The sequence below is a fragment of the Silurus aristotelis genome, assembly GCF_946808225.1.
Source record: "Silurus aristotelis genome assembly, chromosome: 24".
Lineage (NCBI taxonomy): Eukaryota > Metazoa > Chordata > Actinopteri > Siluriformes > Siluridae > Silurus > Silurus aristotelis.
In genome coordinates, this window is record NC_139597.1 from 10,277,500 (window position 1) to 10,296,833 (window position 19,334).

Genomic DNA, 19,334 nt, shown 5'->3' on the forward strand with positions numbered 1-19,334 from the left:
CACATCAAGCTACTATTAACTCTGCACAATAAAATTCCACAACATCTCTCTCAGGCTCACAGTTCACTTTGAACCCATTTGTGATTCTCTCTCGTTCTCCCTGTCTGCCATCCTCTCACTCCCTATCGGTCTTTCTTGATGTGCTGAGTGAGGTGATTCTGCCTATCAAATGTTGTCTCTCTAGCTAAGCTGTGATGGACACAGAGGACAAGAGGAGGTGAGTAGTGAGAGAATATGTCGTGGGCTGATTTAGCTGAAAAAATTGCTCACTCTCATGCATTTCAAAATCCGAGTTGGTGAATTTCTGAAAATATTCAACAAGGTTGCATTTTGATATTTAAAAGAGGTATAGGGTCAGATAAGCACCTGGTTCAGAAATGAATCACTATTCTGCTCAATCTTTCTCCTAGAGTGCCTTGTATTCATTTAGGTTTATCTGCCCACGTTTAAACTTGTAGTTGTGATGTCTCTCATCATGATTTTCACAATTTTACAACTTCAGACATTCCAGCTGTTTTATATTTTACCCTTCTACATACATTAGCTAATGATTACTCAAACATTAAATAGTTTCTGTTGTGTCTGTTTTTCCTGCTATCACGTTATCCATAGCATTCCAAAGCATGTTATGTATGTAGTCAGGTGAGACATCTCTGAGCCTGCAAGGAGGCCTATTTTTGCAGATTTGTGCATTTAAAGTATGTATTTCACTTCCTTGCCAGCAGTTTCCCTCTAATGTACAAACACTGCATTATTAAGAACTTAGCCTTACTATCCAGCTAGTAACATACAGTAACAATGTAGATCAAATTCAGCAGTTTTCACATTCATAAACAATGACATTCTGAATATTATATGACTATTGTCTTAGTTTGGTCAACATCCTGCCACAACCCCTATCGGAACACACACACACACACACACACACACACACACACACACACACACACACACACACACACACGAGCACGCAAGAATGGATTCCAGTGTTTAATAGCTTACCATTTTTATGTGTCAGTACAGAGGTGCTGCTAATGATCTGCACCATTGAATTAGTAACAGTCGTGCTCTCAAACAAACAATAACCCGCAATCACACACCTCATATTTTACTAAGTGGGCGAGCTGCGTTTTATCCATACTTTACATACAGTGTACAGACACAATACAAATATACTTTCTCATTTAAACCCATTCACACAAAACGTTTTTGCTCTCTGGGTCATTTGAAAAGTATTGCTTTGTCCTGGAAATAATAGCACTTCCAATAATGTGGAAAAGATTACTATTGCTATTACTATAAAGGTACTATTGACTATCGAAGTCAACTCTAACCACACACTAAGCACACACTCAGAACACTTTAAATGGTGTTCGAATCCTGTGTAGATGTATGTGAACAACACACAAGCATTCTCACAGTTTCCGGTGCAACTGTCAGGACTGTAAGGGTTTTCATCAGTGGCGGCCGGTCAGGGCCAGCAAAGCCTTCTCTCCTGGCCTAAACACTATCAGAAGCACTGACCTACATTTACAACCTAAATTCTAATATTTTTTCCATAAAATTTTAGTAATTTATTCCCAACAGTTTATTCTCTTTATTTCGTAGCGTTTCCCTTGGCTGCACTGCTTCCAGTATGTGTATGTGGATGTTAGATTTTTTTGTCCAATCAGATTTCAGCCATGTCAATCTAATCTGCCCAGTGCCTGCAAAGTCAATACTGCTGGCTCTCTGGCCATAGAGAATATTATAAATGGATCTGTTTCTTTAACCACTAAAATCAAATTTCAGAATAGCATCAGCATTTTTCCGTCCTCCGATTGGTTGGTCAGAGGGAAACTGTTACAGCCAAGTTCAACTAGCAAAACACATCTGTAGCTCGCTGCACACATGAATACATCTGAGTTAGACTCTTTTATGGCTATGGAGGAAGAGAAAATAATTTGGTCTCAGACATACTTAAAAATATATTTTCCAGAAAAGTTAGACATCGTGAGGAGGTCGGCCAACCCCAAAGCTAGCTAGCTTGTCTCAGCCCAGGAAAGGGTTTGTTCCCCACTTTCAGACCAGTAAATACAAGCGGTACCACTGAATTACAGCCTCTGAGGAAATTCTGTATCTCTGGTGAGTAGGTTGTATTTTATTAAAATTCATAATGTTTTTGTCATGTTATTAAACAAATATTGGTAATGAACTGTTCCAGATGATGTAGGTGCACAGTTGCGGTGGTAATGTAGAGGTTTGGAGTTTTAACTGGGTTTTTTGCTTTAGTAAAATGGTATTTACCCTCCATATGTGAAATGTCTCTCTCTCTCTCTCTCTCTCTCTCTCTCTCTCTCTCTCTCTCTCTCTCTCTCTCTCTCTCTCTGTAATGCCACGCCCTGTTATATTGTGTAATTGTACAGTATTGATGGTTCCTATAATTGCGACTTACTACTTTCTCTCCACAACCGCATGACAAGATATTGGGTTATGCATCTTAGGTCATAACATGAAACAGAAACTGATTGACTTTGGCAGGTGAGAAAGTACTGGATTCAGTCTGTGCATCTGAACTTTTTTAACAGATTTTGAAAATATTCAATATACTCTATAGGCCACCAGCTTGCATTTATACCACAATCTATAAACTTTGTGCAATTTCACTTACTGCATATACTGGCAAAATACAAAACAAAAAAAACAACAACCCTGATGTAATGAAAAAATACCCAAGTGGATGAATTACATTTGCTTTCCTTCCACTGAGTTAAAAAAAAACGTCTTTATTGTGACTTTGTGTTCCATCCCTGTCCCAAAGCTCTAATGCAAATTACTTATGCAAAGTGTGAACCTATGGTAAAAACTGTGGCCTAATTTCCAGTGTTAGTGAAGATCTTGTGACTTTTAAATACCTGAGTACACAAAGGCTCTGTGACCTTTAAATACTTGTCTTAACTTTTATCTCTGTAAAACATAAAAAAAAAACTTTTTAAACATTTGATTTACAGCTCTGCAAGGAAATCTTCTTTTACTTAAAAGGGCAAAAATCTTTACTCTACTTTTATTTAATAGTTTGCCATCTATCTTTTCATCTTTTATAACGGTGAGAGCAGGGGACTGTCATGGCTACTTTTAAAATGATCTCTTTACTGGTCAAGTCTGCATTGTGTGATATAGAGGTGTGCATCTATACTGGGATCCTAATGGAATCCTAGCATGCATGCTGGAGTTTGCAGGACAAAGCTGACATGGTCAATATGTAAAGGACATGGTGAATAGCTTATGCTTGTGCATGTGTTTACGTGTTTTTCAGTAAACCTTTAGTAAAACTTTACTTTAAAGTAAAAAGAATCATTTCTGGAAATAGAACCATCTACTTTCTAAAAAAAAAAAATATCCTGGATGCCTACTTGTAATATTGACTGTGCAGATGAGTGGGAAGGTAGTGTTTTATATAAAACATCAATTCAAAGACACTCTGCATTGTTCAGTGGAATCAGATAAAATGGATTTCTAGCCTGCTGAATGTAGCATATGAGGAAACCAGCCTTTGAAATGATGCATCCTGGAGAGATATTTTTTTTTTAATGGCTCAAACATGAAGTGTATGAGGAACACGCTCCTGCCATCAGTAACAGGTCAAAAAAATTTCAACCCTGAAAGAAAGACATTGTACACGTGTAAATCCCCATCACTCCATCCATGAACAGGTGTGTGTGTGTGTGTGTGTGTGTGTGTGTGTGTGTGTGTGTGTGTGTGTGTGTGTGTGTGTGTGTGTGTGTGTGTGTGTGTGTGTGTGCGTGCGTCGTGCGTGTAAAGCCTTGCTCTGGATCACACCTGTTACAGCACAATTGAACACTGTTCTGTTTATTTCATGCAATTGTTTTTCCAAACTCTCAAGCTGCCATAGAGAACCAGTCGTTTTTAACTACAAGTTGTGAAGGTCGATTTCTATAAGAGTTCTTTCTTAAACAAATATGCCTAACATCACAGACGTTGACATGGAGAGAATAAATGTATTCCTTTCAAATGCATACTTTGACCGAGCATCTTCCAAAAGTCTGCTGACATTCTGTGAAAAGACTTTAGGATGTAGTGTATCGAGCCCTGTAGTTACTGGTCTATTGAGCTAAATAAATTCCATAAATGCATGCTGCTACAGAAGAAAATTATGTTTACGTTCTAAACATGATTAATAGAGCCTGTTTTAGTCTGTGGTTTGGCAAACCCATCCATATACACAATAAAATTTATTTTTGACTAATAAAAACTAAAAAACTTACAGATCCAAACAAGAAGGAACAATTCCTATATGCTTCCCTAGCTTCTTCCAGCACAACCTGAGTGAGGAATTTCTCATGCTCCAGAATTCATTCCTTTCAGCTCCTGACAGGCTGGACTCCTAACAGGCTGCTGAAACAACACCAAACTGCTAAACAAAGGGGCAGATCACTTGGCTGCCCATCAATTCTCCTCTATTCTCAAATTACTCTTCAGTCACAGATCATCCACTGGGGAAGTTCTCACGGTTAAAACGGTATTGGCAGGTTCCTGTGAGGCCATTCGCACATGGAAGTCAGACACATAAAAACATTTAGTCTTAACCTTTAACCTTCCTCTCTAGAGCTGAGAAACTGATGTTCTGAATTTTGTTGGGTCTAAAAGCTAGAAGAAATCAGCCAAGAACCCACAAAATCCACTTAATGTCATCATATCAATCATGTAATGTTAGTAATTCTGTGCAAAGAAAGAAATTAAATATTTCACATAAGCCTTGATGAAATCACTCACATGAATGAGCAAAACATATTCAGGTTTTGGATTAGCAGCAAATTGTTCCAGAGTACTATGAAATGGAGACAGTCTTGAACAAGTCATGATGATCAATCACTTTTGATTACATCAATAAATTGCATTAATTCCCATCTGTTACATGAAATGGGTCTGCAGTGTAGTTATGACATCATTATTTTCATCATCATATTCATCATCATTAACATCATCTCCAGTAACCACCCTGGTCCTGGTAAGGTTGGAGTTGGAACAAACTAAAATCGTGTGATCAGTCTAAATGCCATTTCTTCATAGAATAGAAAACAGGGTGTTTTTTTTTAACTGTGACCTTCAAAGTAGAATGATACAGCGTCAGGTTTAAATTAAGCAGGTCAAGGTAACAGGCTGCAAAGCTAAAATTAATCATTTGAAATACTATTTTGTATTTCAACAGTCTAAATCATTGCTCTACAGTGTTGAATTGGTCAGTTTTACATTCTACAAAGGAAACCGCAGCAGTCAAAATTCTCCCACCAGTCAACCCAAATATAGCAATGAACACTAACTCTTTAGCCACACGTAGAGGTCCCGTATAGTACTGGACTCACCAGAAACCTTCCACAAAAGGCTAAGCTCCTTCCGTCCTGAGCGGCGCATCACTTTGGAGAAAGAGTAGAAGAGCACGGTTATTTTCCTCAGAGTCTTGCTGAAGCCTCTTTTCAGCGCCATGGCTTACACAGCAGCTCCAAATAAACCTTACACACAAGTCTGGATACATCGGCATCTCCCACGCATGTAATAAACTAATGCTTTTGCCATAGTGAATTGTTCTTTCCCTTTACTTCATAAGGTCTCCCTTCAGAGTCCCCTGCTCAAGTGTGTATACGTGTGTGTGTGTGTCTGGGACCCCATGGTTTTCTACAGTGTTCGGTCAGCTGGTCAGGAGGCGGTGCATTGTGATCCATTATTATGCCGTCACAGGGCAGCGTGTCTCCTCTAGATACACTGCCACTACTGCTATACAAACAAGCAGATGGATATTTAGAGGAGCCAACAGGTGGGTGTCAAATAACAAGAAACAATGCAGTCGAGAAATGGCTATTCATGGCAGTCTTGTAATATAAGCATAATAGTAGCTCCATAAAGCACAAACACACTGACATAAAAAAAATATTATTTAATCTGCATTTAAAGACGTTTAAAAATTGCAAATGGGGAACACTTACTGAACTGTAACATTACTATAAGATGTATACACACCACAGCACTGCTGAATTCTCAATTCATTGGTCACAATGTGTTGATTTGTTATCAGGCAAATCACAAATTTATATTAAGGTATATTTATATATTTACTATTGATATGAATCGTTCTAATAGATTGATATTCATATGATATGCTGACGTTTTCTTTTGGATTTTGGAAGGAATATCCAGTGTTACAACTTTGTAAGTCAGATGTAAAAGTGAAACTTAAATGTCATTTCTCTACATAGTAAATGTACCCAGTATTCAATCTTAAGGACTTAAGGTTTCTCTGTAACATGACAAGCTGCATTTTTTGCATACTTAATAGAGTAGCTTGTTCTGTGAATGCTCTACAAAATTACACATAAAACGTACAATATCATTTCAGGCTGTAACACATCAAATATTTTCCCTAAATAGGATGCTTTATCATGCTTTATTCTGTGTATATGAAGCCTATTAATTTAAATATACAAAGAGGTCACTGAGAAATAAACATCTTGCTCTTGGCCTGTATCTGCATGTTTGGATTCACTGTGCTGCTACCGCATTGGCTAATCTGCTAACAGTAAACAATAGCTTAATGTTTTAAGCTAAATATCGAGTTTGAAACAAAAACATATTTAAAACAACAGTTGTGCGCAATGAGTGGGCCAAACCAAAAAAACATGCGCTATATGCACAATAGTATTGGGACACCTGACTTTTCCACCCATACTTGATTCTTCCTCAGACTGTTAGCATAAAGTTGAGGGCAAAAAAATTTTATATGATGTCTTTGGATGTGGTAGCTTTAAAATTCTCCATCACTTGAGCTAGCAGACCCAAACCCCTTTCAGCATGACAATGCCTCTGAACACTGTGAAGATATGGTTTTCATGAATTGGAGTGGAAGATCTTCAGTGGCCTACATTAGATCTCTGACACCTGTGGGATGAATTGGAATGCTGGCTGCCCCCCAGGCCTCCTCACTCTACATCAGTACCTGACTTGAGCAAGGCCCTTAACCCTATATGCTCCAGAGGCACAGTATCATGGCTGACCCTATACTCTGACCCCAGCTTCTTAAAAATCGCAGGGATATGCGAAGAAAAAAATGTCACTGTGCTGTAATGTACATGTGAAATGTATAAAGGCTCTTCTTCTTCACCCTTGTAGCTGAATGAGCACAATTTTCCGTAAGCACAATCCAAAAATCTAGTGAAACATTATACACAGCATTATATACTGTTATTATAACAGCACATGTTCAGAAATGTTCAGTGATGTTCAGAAAACACATACAAATCTTATGGTCAGGTGTCCATTTGTTGATATAGTGTAATTAAGGGAGCAGTGAAGAACAACACAGAACCCATCAGCTTTTAATGCCGTTCTCTTTATTCACAACTCGTATAGATAACAGTATGTTTATGTAAATATTTGTGCTTTTTCTGAGAACTTGAAGAAGTTCCAGTTCCCGGAGGAATTTACGTGACGTTACACCTGTTGTTCACACAGCAAAGTTTCAGAACTAAGGGTGCTGCTGTGCCATGACAAAACTGTGTTTGTTTAACCGCCATTTAATCAAATCCTAAAATACAACATACTGCAAGAAGTTATTTGCTGTGAGAAACTACTTTTGAGTTTACAAAAGTTTAAAAGTTTTTCCAGATGTTTGTCTAAACATTTTATTTTGCAATGACAATGTTGTGTCTTGTACCTACACTGTACTTCATCACATATCCTCCTGCTGTCACTCATTTGCCTTTTATAAATATGTAAAATCCTCTGTATATTATTCATATTGTGTTTTTACTGTATCCATTTATTGCTGCCACCATTCATTTCATATCCTAGTAATTTAGATGCTACTGCCATGTCATATTTATTTAGCTACCTTTTTACACATTACATTCTTACTATAATGCTTCCAAATAGCCATCCATAAATAAATAAACATTACATTAGCAGATAATTAGTGCTTTGTCACTACGTTGTGTTGTAGATGTTACCTTCTTAGAAACAAATTCACAAGTTGAACACATTTTTTTTAAACTACCAGAATGTCGCCAAGCAAGTAGACGCATCACGAACCAGTGTAAACCGAGTGTCATTATAACCATATTAAATTTCTTTCTACCAGCCCAGAGTAAAACTGCAAGCCATGTAACACTGAAAAGGGAAAGACAAATAAAAATGTGTGTGCCAACCAATTCTAAAGTGTACAACTGGACTGAAATGATGTCCTACCACAAACATGTATTCATTTCACTTAAAGATTCCTCTCTGATTCAAATGCCTCACAGGTGCATCACAGACATTCTGACAGACCCTATCTGATTACAGACCTAACTGATTACACATACCTGCATTGAGCTGTGATGCATGATTCTCTGCCAAGCCTGCATGCACTTAGGCAGCATTAGGCAGATTGCTTTTGTTAAACAGGTTTCTTACAACAAAATGATCCTCAGCAACTTTTAGAAAATAGATAAAGCTATTTCTGCATTGTTTGGATAAAACATTCAAAGTTTCTTAAAATTTCAATGCTAAAAAAAAGCAAAAGAGAGTCTATCCAAACCCCAGTTTTTGTTTTTTAGGGATGTTTGCTAGAATTCAGCCTCAACAGGATATGCAACAGGTTTAGCCCCAGACAGCTAAAGCTTATTTACACTTAACTGTACACAAGCCACAAGATCAGAAAAGTAGCCTTAAAAATGTCACAAGGCCACAATGACATGATCACAATGTGCCTGAGAGGATACGATAAAAAATAGATGGCCAGTGTGGAACAGGGTTATTATCATAATCACTTGATCCAGTGACTGCTTCTCTCATTTTCTTGCTTATTTGATGGCTTGAGTCAGGTGTCACATTAAGAAGGAGGCAAATAAAGTGAAAGTCACCTTTGTCCAGGTGTTACATTTGAGTGAACGCATCGCACACTAGTTGTGAATGAACAACTTTCGGAAAGAATAAAAAACGAGACGTGACTTAAAAGAGATTCGATTTTGGGGACAGAAAGTGAACTTAGTGACCTAATGGCTTAGGCAAAAAAAATAAAAAATATGCAAATGGACAGGTTTCCATAGTAAGTAAATTAGAACACATCATGTGAGCCATATATGAATCTGTAGGAGTATCAAACTTCAGTTAATCTTTCTGCCAGAAAGCAGGAGCTTGACAAGACAAGTATGTGCCTACTGGTTTTTCCTGTAAATTACAAACCCTAAACTAATAAAACCGTTTAGAGCTGGACTTCTGTAGAATTCCTATTATCAGCGCTCATACAAGATGGATGGGGCTATATTTTATTCAATTCTCATTACAAATATCATTAAATAATGTGTTTCAGTGTTAAATTTGAGTTTTGGTTAATTAGTGGGCACTTCATACATTGATGTGTCTGTTTTACTGCACCAGAGAGACACAGTGCTCAGGCCTCAACTATCAACAAGACTTCATCAGCACAGCATTTTAATATTGTAACAAAGTCTGAAGAACAAAGTTAATAAAATCAAAACAAGATATAAAAACACACACACACTATCCGGAAGGTACATAGTGACAGAATATAGAGGTTTACGAGAAAACCAGTCTGTCAGCATACCGGTAGGTGTGTGTCCGTGTGTGAGTGTATTTCGTGCACACCTGTCACCTACGCTTTGTTTTTGGATCTGGTACACACACTGTAAAAATAATGTCAATCGGTTTTCTTTAAGATTCTTTCGGGGGTTCTGACATATCAATGGAATCTCTGTTCCAAGGTATACACAATCCTCGATGTCTACAACATAGAACATTACTTATTATGATATAATTGTTCTTCATCTCAGTTTTTCTCTAGGAATGTATATTTTTAGATGATAGGAAGTGAGGAAATCAGATGTTCTGGATTTACATCATGCCACCTTACATGTTATTCTGTTTGTGGCCATGATTCCCAGACACTTACAGATTAAAGTTTAAGGTTAAACTATCTTTAGTCCAAACACACTTGATCCAGATCATCAAGACCTTGATTAGAACTAGATCATGTGGTTTGGAGTTCACAAGATTTCCAGGGTTTTATTCCCTAATATCCCCCCTCACCTGTGCACATCAGGCCTCCTTGCAATATGATGACACAGCACACATCACACCATCCTGCTGATGCTTCCTCTGTGAACTCGTGTCCTTTTCCTCTCCTTCCCTGCGCCCCGAATATGCTCCTCACATCCGGAGGTTTGTAGCCCTTCTTCCTGGCGCGTGGAGCCGCTCCTCCGTCATCAGCGCATCTGAGCAGGTCGTTGGCTTCTAGGAGCTTCTTGTCGGAGTGTGGCTCCCGAGGGGACGGCGCTCTCCTCGCTCCTCTCGCCCTGCGCATTTCTCCTTCTGCTCTCTCTCTCTCTCTCTCAGCCAGCCTGCGCCATTCACACCGAGCGCGCGAGCGCGCGCGCGCACAGGCGAGGGGAGAGAAGGAGAGGCGCAGGCACGCCCTCACACTTCCACACACCAAGACTAGTCAAGCGCTTCCACAATGCGTTTTGTGTATATATAAAACCCCTCGTTAGTTTTTCATCTAATGATGATTCACTACAACAATGTTATTAATGACAGTTTGTTTCGACTCTAATCACAATAGGTTTAGAGGAACACCTGCACACCTGTTCAACCGCTCGTGCATACAATTATCCAATCAGCCAGATCATGCAGAGACACAGCAAGAGCTTCAGTTAACATTTACATCATCGGAATGTGTTCTGTATTCTCCCTAACAAGTGTAATCTCAGTGACTTTGACCATATCATGGCTGTTGGTGCCAGACAGACTGTTTTGAATATTTTAGAAACTGCTGAACTTGCTTTCTTACACACAGTATACACAGAATGGTGCATGGTGCACCATGTTGATGAAAAGGGACAGAGGAAAATAGCCAAACGAGTTTAAGCATATTATTCTAAATAATCATTTCTAATAAAGTGGACAGAGTGTATTCTGGAAGATGTGAATGACTGGCTGTATTACAGGGATGGGGGAAAACTCCTTACACTCATAATGAACCAAAATAGTTGCAATAGAAACTAAACTGTAACTATTCCTGTGATCTACAATCATCTATAATCTCTTTATACTGCTGACCTGGCACGCGTTCTCACGCACAGCCGTCTCAAGAGTGTTACACAGAATGGTGCAAGGAGCTGAAGATCTGAATGTCAAAACATCATGTTGATTGGAGAGGACAGAGAAAAATAACCAAACTGGTTCAAACTGAAAGCGAAGACTATAAGTTGGTTAAACAGCTACTCATTACAGCTGTGGTGAGCAGAAAAGCATCTCAAAAAGTGAACCTTCAGACAATAACATTGTTCAAACTGTTGTCAGAAAAGAACAGGAATCTTAGATCACATTCTGTACAGACTCAAGTTGCATGGTCTTTCGTCTCTGTGTGCCTAGTACTGACTCAGATTCATGATCATTGGCTAACAGGATTAGAATCCACCACGCTTTGGGTGAAGCTTGATTCAGTTAATTTTGTCATTTTCTGCAGTTTTGTGTCTGACTCTTTTGTGTTGGTTTATCCCAGAGCAGTAAACGACAACCTTGTTTTACTCCCAGTTCCTGAAGCCTGGTCAGTCCGTGACACATTGTAGTACAGGTATATAATTTCCTTCTTATATCCGAGCTCAGGGCTGGGCAAACCTTTTATTCAGTGGGAACAGTGTTGCTGGTGACCCTTTTCAGCCAGCACATTAACATTTGCTCTCTGGACAAAATAGACTTGCTTTCTCCACCATGCATTCTTTCAAAAACTTCCCTTTGGAGAAAAAGTTGCTGACCTTTGCTAATTTCAAGGCCACCTTGCCTTGGTCCTTGACTCCTTGATAGTGATCGGTCAGGAAAAAAATCGCTTCTAATCTCTGAGCAGTAGTCACTCTATCTTGCACTGGCTGGTTGCTTGTGTAGTTAGCATGTTTGTGGAAGTGGCAGCCGATATTTAATTCTCTGAAAACTGCAAAGGCATATGTATTTGATCAGACGTTGGTGAAAAAGTATTTAGCTGTCCACTCCTTATTAAAAATACGGCACTCACTGTTGACTTGTCTTTTTTTGTTAGTCCATTCATTAAGATTTGAATGAATGGCGAATGTGAATAATGAAAATACTGTATGTCTCTAGAGATAATCAACTTTAGCAGAGGTTGTGTTTAAAGTGAGCCCTCTAGTGGAATAAGTTGAAAACGCAGCGTATTGCAGGAAAAAAGGCAAACTGAATGTGGACTTCCGGACAGTTTTGTAAATATTTGATAGGCCGTATGTGGCTCGCAGGCTGTAGTTTGCTCACCACTGGATTATAGGGACACTTGTACACCTGCTCATGCATACAATTATCTAATCAGCCAGATCATGCACCGCAAGAGCTTTAGTTAAAATTCACATCATACATCGAAATGTGGCCTGTAATCTCAATGAGAAGTGACCGAGAAGTGTAATCTCAGTGACTTTGACCTTATCATGGCTGTTGGTGCCAGACAGACTGTTTTGAATATTTTAGAAACTGCTGAACTTGCTTTCTTGCACACAGTATACACAGAATGGTGCAAGTACCTGCAGATCACCATGATCTTTAATGAGAAAGGACAGAGGAAAATAGCCAAACTAGTTCAAGCAGATTATTCAAAATAATCATTTCTAATAAAGTGGACAGAGTGTATTCTGGAAGCTGTGAATGACTGGCTATATTACAGGGATGGAGGGAGACTCCTTACACTCATAATGAACAAAAATAGTTGCAATAGAAACTAAATTGTAACTATTCCTGTGATCTACAATTATCTTTTATTTCTTTAATATGCAGCTTTCAGAAGAAAAAAATCACCTATGCATTACAGCACTGTGATAGAAAGCTGGGGTCAGAGCACAGGGCTAGAGCCATGATGCAGCACCCCAGAACAGAGTAAGTGATGTTTACATTTTCAGTAGTAGTGTACTTGAATTTTAACTACCGTAATTTCCGGACTATTAAGCGCACCCAAATATAAGCCGCACCCACAGAATTAAAAAAATTTTTTTTTAACCATAATTAAGCCATCTACACTGAAACTAATGAACTTTACACCGGCTTTAATGAAAGACAGTGTCTGTTACACGGTGTAACGGGTGAAATATGTTGTGGCTCCTTTAAGAGCAGAGCGGCATTTTGGGTATAGCCTGCCGCCGTATTTTTCCGATATTACTGAATGTGTGCAAGACCTAGGAATATGTCCTCATTATTTTCTGATGCTCATTTCTAAGTTTCTTTGACTAACCCGTAACGCTGTTGCCAAGAATAATAAAAAAGCACGAGTTTTGGAAACATGTCTGTGCTCATATGATTTCTGTTGCAACTGGAGTTAGTGAGCTATCCCATGACCCAGACTCAACGCGGTATCTAGATCAGTAGTAGGATTCTCCCATTAGGGGTCGCCACAGCAGATCATCCATCTCCATATCCCCCTGCCTCTTTTAAGCTAATATACAGTATGTGTGTGTAAAGGTTCCCTGGTGGTCTAGTGGTTAGGATGCAGCACTCTCACCGCTGCGGCCCGGGTTCGATCCCCAGTCAGGGAACCAACCTCAGCCACTGTTAGTGCCGGTCCCAAGTCCGGATAAATGGGGAGGGTTGCGTTAGAAAGGGCATCCAGCGTGAAAATATCTGCCAAATCAAACATGCGGAGGATCCGCTGTGGCGCCCCCTAATGGGAGAAGCCGAAAGAATACAGTGTGTGTGTATGTATATGTATATATATATATATATATATATATATATATATATATATATACACACACACAGTGGTGTGAAAAAGTGTTTGCCCCTGTGAGCAAAAGAATCTAAACGTTTTTGAATTAAAAAGGCTGATTTGTTGTTTAATGTCTTTTATTATTATTATTATTATTATTATTATTATTATTATTATTATTATTATTATTATTATTATTATAAGCATAAAATACAACACAATTGAAAAACAGAGCCATTTTCCTGAGGTAATTGCTTTTTTATTCAAGCTCATAGTGGTATCACAAATTGGTTACATACATTGATCCTGATCATTGATACTTCAAATAAAAGAAATCCCATGAATATTTCCTAACGCATAAAGGATCACAGTAGATACTGGCTTTATAACTGGTAGCACTACATAAATAATTTGAGGAAATAAGCTTTTATGTGTATAACAGTTTAGATTTTTTTTATTGCTATTATATTATACACTTTTCTCCACCCAGTAAATCTTCCAAAAAAGGACCCGAAAGTTGCCATGTACAGAAGCCTATCTGGGTGCAATACAAAAACATACAGTATGATGTATTTAATGCTAAAACATTCAATATATAGGCAAATAGTTCTTTTAGCATATTATTGATTGTTTATGTTCAAGTTTTTTAATATTCTATTTTATATTTACATAACAAAAAAAGCATACAAAAAAACACAACTACAAAAAAAACCAAAATATTTTTATAGCAGCTTTGCTTCCTTTACTAAATATGTAAACAAAAAAGATTTCCCTTTCAAGTACTCTGAACCCAGAATTTTAAGAAAAATCTTAATGAACCTCTTCGTCCTCATCAACGGGTGTGCAGAAAACTTTTTCCTGAAAAGTGAAAAAAAAAATCAAATAGGTGAACTTGTAATATTTATTATTTACTTTTTGTTTGATGATAAACAATGCAAAACATTTATTTAAAGCGAACAAAGCAAATGAGGCAAAACACAAGTAAGTTGGTTTGGAAGTAAATTGTAATGCACTTACGTAGCCGCCTTGTTCGATGACCCAGGGTGTAAAATAGTCCTGCAGGTATTTAGCACCGAAGCCCAGCGCTCGGTTCATGGGAAGGCAGTCCATGGTGTTTAGGCGGCTGGTCAGCTCACAGGTGAGTGCGATTTTAGCCTGCTCAGGGCTCTGTGTAGTAGGATGTTCTTCTGGACTCAGTCTACTCATAAACATCTGAGTCACCTGCTTGAAGAAGGTGTATGAAAAACAGTCCTGCAGATTTTTCCTAAGCATGTGGTCCCTTTCGATCTACAGACAGGAGTTAAAGAGTTGTTAATAAACAAACATCAAAGCTGGGATCTGATGATCAATCAAAGTAAAGGAATTAATTTGACTTACTTTCTCGTTAAGTTTATCTCCATGTTCCCTAATCAGCTCCACTAATCTCTCCACAACATCTGCAAACACAAAATAAAAGATCAGACATCCTACTAACACACATAACTACTTTAACACACCCTCCGAGAAGTGAAACACAGTAATTCAGAAGAGAAATTCTCACCGTCACTATCAGTTTCTATATCCGATGATATGAAATGAACATGATCTGTGATCTCAGTCAACCTGTTGACAATCTGTTCTACTTCTCCCTGGTGTGGACCTGCAGGATTAAAGAGCAACATGTGATTATTTAGCAAGCCATGTTTATGAGGCAATTTAAAGCATCATGACTCTTCACTACACACTTTGTACTTAATTTTATTCCCAGGACCAAATAGAAGTTGTTAGTTGTTCAGTAAAGGTCACTGCATCAATAAGTCTTTGGAGTGTTGCATTCTGATACTTACCTGGAAATTTTTTTTCTGCTGGTTGAATGCAGCTGAAGAACTTCAGAAGATGAAACTTCTTACTTTTGTTTGGTTTATTGTGGCCCCTAAGTTTTGTAGGCGAACCAGTCTTCGTCTCTTCCACACCGTTGCTCTGTGGGGGTTGACTGTAAGTTTTCTTCTGCGTGTACCTCAGTAGAAGTTTGTACTCTATACTGTCCTTGGGAAACAACAGTGCAAGCTGTTCTGCCTGGTCCCTGGTAGTAGAAAAAGACACCAAAAACCAAAAGTGTTTAAACACAAGACATCATTCAACACTTATGTTTCCAACACCTATCCCCTGATCTCTTTAAATGGAAAGCAGACCTCTTACAAAATCATTATTTCTCCTATGTATAACTATATATAAAAAGCAAGGTGTATTTCACCTCGATATGTCTCTCTGTGGGATCACAGAGATCCTGTCTGAAAAATGAAACTATAAAAAAAGTGAATAAATGGATAATATGGGCTTTTTTTTAGAAATTGATTGATTGACTTTTATGTAGTGCTGGTTTTCATTTTTTATGTGACTTTTATAAGAGTGACGCTATAACATTGCTATAAAGTTCGCTTATAAACCGCATGAACTCAAATACTTTTTTTTTTTTGTAGTGGATGTGGTTTTATAAAACATGTCTGGGTTTCGGAAGTGTGTGTGTGTGTGTGTGTGTGTGTGTGTGTGAGAGACTGTGTGTGTGATACTGTCTACTGTCACATGTCCTGGGTTGGTTTTTACCCCATGAGTCACACAGACAAACACCAATTCAATAGAACACTGAACAGTATCCTGATCGAAATGATAAAAACTATGTAAAAACTTGGATGTTTTTAGTGACAAACTGCATCTTCTGACTTTTACTTCTGTTTCTCCTCACACTAAACAGAGACACTACAAAAGTATCTGATAGATATAAATAGTGTGTATACTGTATACAATGTATATGAATGATATATGATGTAAAGTAACACTACTTACACAGTTTGGTCTTGTGTTCCGTTTGCCATTGCTAAGTGCCAATAGTTTACAAGTGAAACTGAAACCATGAAACTATTATATACGTTTTATAGTTTGGGGCGGAGGAAGACTGAGTGTGCGCATGTTGTGTGAATGATTCATCAAGCACTCTTACTGTAATGTGTAGTTACGATAAACAAGAAAATACAACCACAGTGATACTATTTGAGCATATTCCCGCTTCTTAGGTAACTTGTTATGTTATATGTGTATGACTGGTAAAGGGAGAGAGATAGTTGATATGATAGAGAGGAGAAAGTAAAAAATGTTGTGTGTTCAAGAGACCAAGTGGAAAGTGAGTAAGGACACTTATTTTAAGAAGAAGGAGGAGCATATGGTGACGTATAAGAGTGGAGGAAGGTGCACACAGGTGGACTATTTTCTATGCAGGAGATGCAACCTGAAGGAGATTGGAGACTGTAAGGTGTTGGCGGGGGACAGTGTAGCTAGACACCATCAGATGGTGGTCTGTAGGATGGTTTTGGAGGTGAAGAAGAAGAGGAGCAGAGTGAGGACTGAAAAAAGAATAAGATGGTGGAAACTAAAGGAGGAAGACTGTAGTGTGAGATTTAGGGAAGAGGTCAGACAGGGGCTCGGTGGTGGTGAAGAGGTGCCGGATGATTGGGCAACTACTGCAAGGGTACTTGGTGTGACATCTGGAAATAGAAAGGAAGACAAGGAGACGTGGTGGTGGAATGAGGAAGAGCAGGAGAGCATAAGGAGAAAGAGGTTGGCAAAACAGAATTGAGATTGACAGAGTGATGAAAAAAGTAGGCAGGAGTACAAGGAGATGCGGCAGCAGGTGAAAAGGGATGTGGCGAAAGCAAAGAGAAAGGCATATGAGGAGCTGTATGAGAAGTTGGACACTAAGGAAGAATAAAAGGATTTGTACCGATTGGCCAGGCAGAGGGACCGAGTTGGAAAGGATTTGCTGCAAGTTAGAGAAATAAAGGATGGAGATGGAAAGGTGTTGACTAGTGAGGAGAGTGTGTTGAGAAGATGGAGGAAGTATTTTGAGCAGCTGAACAAGGAAAATGAGAGAGAGAGAGAAGGTTGGATGGTGTGGAGATGATAAAGCTGGAAGTGGATAGGATTAGTAAGGAGGAAGTGAGGGCAGAGTTTAAGAGGATGGAGAGTCAAAAGTCGGTTGGACCAGATGACATACCAGTAGAAACATGGAGATGTTTAGGAGAGATGGCAGTGGAGCTTTTAACCAGGTTGTATGGAGAAGGAGTGTGCTGGTACCAATCTTTAAGAATAAGGCAGATGTGCAGACCGGCAGCAACTACAGGGGAATTAAGTTGATCAGTCACACCATGAAATTATGGAAAAAAATAGTGGAAACCAAGCTGAGAGAAGAAGTGACCATCTGTGAGCAACAGTATGGTTTCATGCTAAGGAAGAGCACCACAGATGCATTATGTGCTATTGTGGTATTGTATAAAGAAGTCAGGTGTGTCAGAGAAGTACGTAATGGTGGTGCAGGACATGTATGAGAACAGTGTGACAACAGTGAAGTGAGCAGTAGGAACGACAGACTGGTTTAAAGTGGAGGTTGGACTGCATTAAGGATCGGCTCTGAGCCCTTTAATGTTTGCATCGGTGATGGACAGGTTGACGAACGAGATCAGACAGGAGTCTCTGTGGACTATGATGTTTGTGGATGATATTGTAATTTGTAGAGAGAGTAGGGAGCAGGTTGAGAAGATCGTGAGAGGTGCAGGTACGTGCTGAAGAGAAGGGGGGAAAAAAGTCAGTAGGAGTAAGACAGAGTACATGTGTGTGAATCAGAGGGAGTGCTTAAAACCATAAAAAGTCAGCAGTGTTACTGATGTCGCTGTGGGTTTCCTGTAGCATAACCACATCAATGCGCTGCTGCTTAATGAGCTCATAGAGCTTTACTCTTTTCCGTGTTCCCTTGCTCCATTTTTATTAAAACTCGCAAATTGGATCCCGTTTATTAAAATGAAAGTAAAACAAACAAATACTAAAATAGTAAAGTAAAACACACCACACACTCTATCAGTCTTCATCTAAGTTTTCCCTATTGACCTTCATTTTCTGTTTATTTCAGTCTAAACATTTCTTGGTCTGTAAAAGCTCCTCCTCTTCTAAAATGTTTTATGTCGTGAATAAACTGTTTAAGGTTCGGACAAAACTCTTCGACTAATACATTCTTTTGCTAATTGTTGGTTTTTAAAAACTTTTTTCTATCTACAGCACTATTAAACACGTTTAAAGGTTCGTCCTGAGAGTCTAAATTAAAAACTGAATCTCACATTGCGTCTTCACTGTCTGATTTAGGTTTCTTCATGGAGTGGTCCGGTTGCAGGGAAAAGAGGTGGAGAAGGTGGAGGAGTTCAGGTACCTGGGGTCAACCGTGCAAAGTAATGGAGAGTGTGTTAGAGAAGTAAAGAAAAGAGTGCAGGCAGGGTGAAGTGGGTGGAGAAGAGTGTCAGGAGTGATTTGCAGTAAAAGTGACTGATTTGCGATCAATAGATTATATTTTGTGACGATATTACTAAATTCTTTGAGACTGTGCTGGTTTTCTATAACAGTCCAGTTTTGATGCTCACGACGATTTTGTCACCTGGGTGTCAGAAATCACACCGCATTCCCACCCTGAGACAACTTCTTAAGAATGGGTTAAAAATGTCCCCTGATCTCTTTGACTGGAAAGCAGAACCCTTACAAAATCATTATTCCTCCTGTCATTATGTGTGTGGAA

General features: G+C 38.8%; 2 protein-coding genes across 2 annotated transcripts in view; both read right to left on the bottom strand.

The window, feature by feature from the left end:
- The window catches only part of rassf3 (Ras association domain family member 3), a 44,558-nt gene extending 33,898 nt beyond the window's left edge, over positions 1 to 10,660 (bottom strand). The window contains exon 1 of the mRNA XM_083528616.1: positions 10,078 to 10,660. Within this exon, the coding sequence (XP_083384742.1) occupies positions 10,078 to 10,351 (274 nt within the window). The 5' untranslated portion in view covers positions 10,352 to 10,660. The remainder of the gene's footprint in view (positions 1 to 10,077) is intronic.
- A 3,321-nt stretch (positions 10,661 to 13,981) lies between these two features.
- LOC310719202 (apoptosis facilitator Bcl-2-like protein 14) lies at positions 13,982 to 15,562 on the bottom strand. Its single transcript, XM_083528670.1, has 4 exons — positions 15,285 to 15,562; positions 15,122 to 15,180; positions 14,762 to 15,031; positions 13,982 to 14,602 (listed from the first exon to the last, which is right to left on the bottom strand). The coding sequence occupies exons 1-4, from the start codon at positions 15,403 to 15,405 to the stop codon at positions 14,555 to 14,557; spliced, it is 498 nt and encodes a 165-aa protein (XP_083384796.1). The 5' UTR covers positions 15,406 to 15,562; the 3' UTR covers positions 13,982 to 14,554.
- Between the last annotated feature and the right edge of the window lie 3,772 nt (positions 15,563 to 19,334).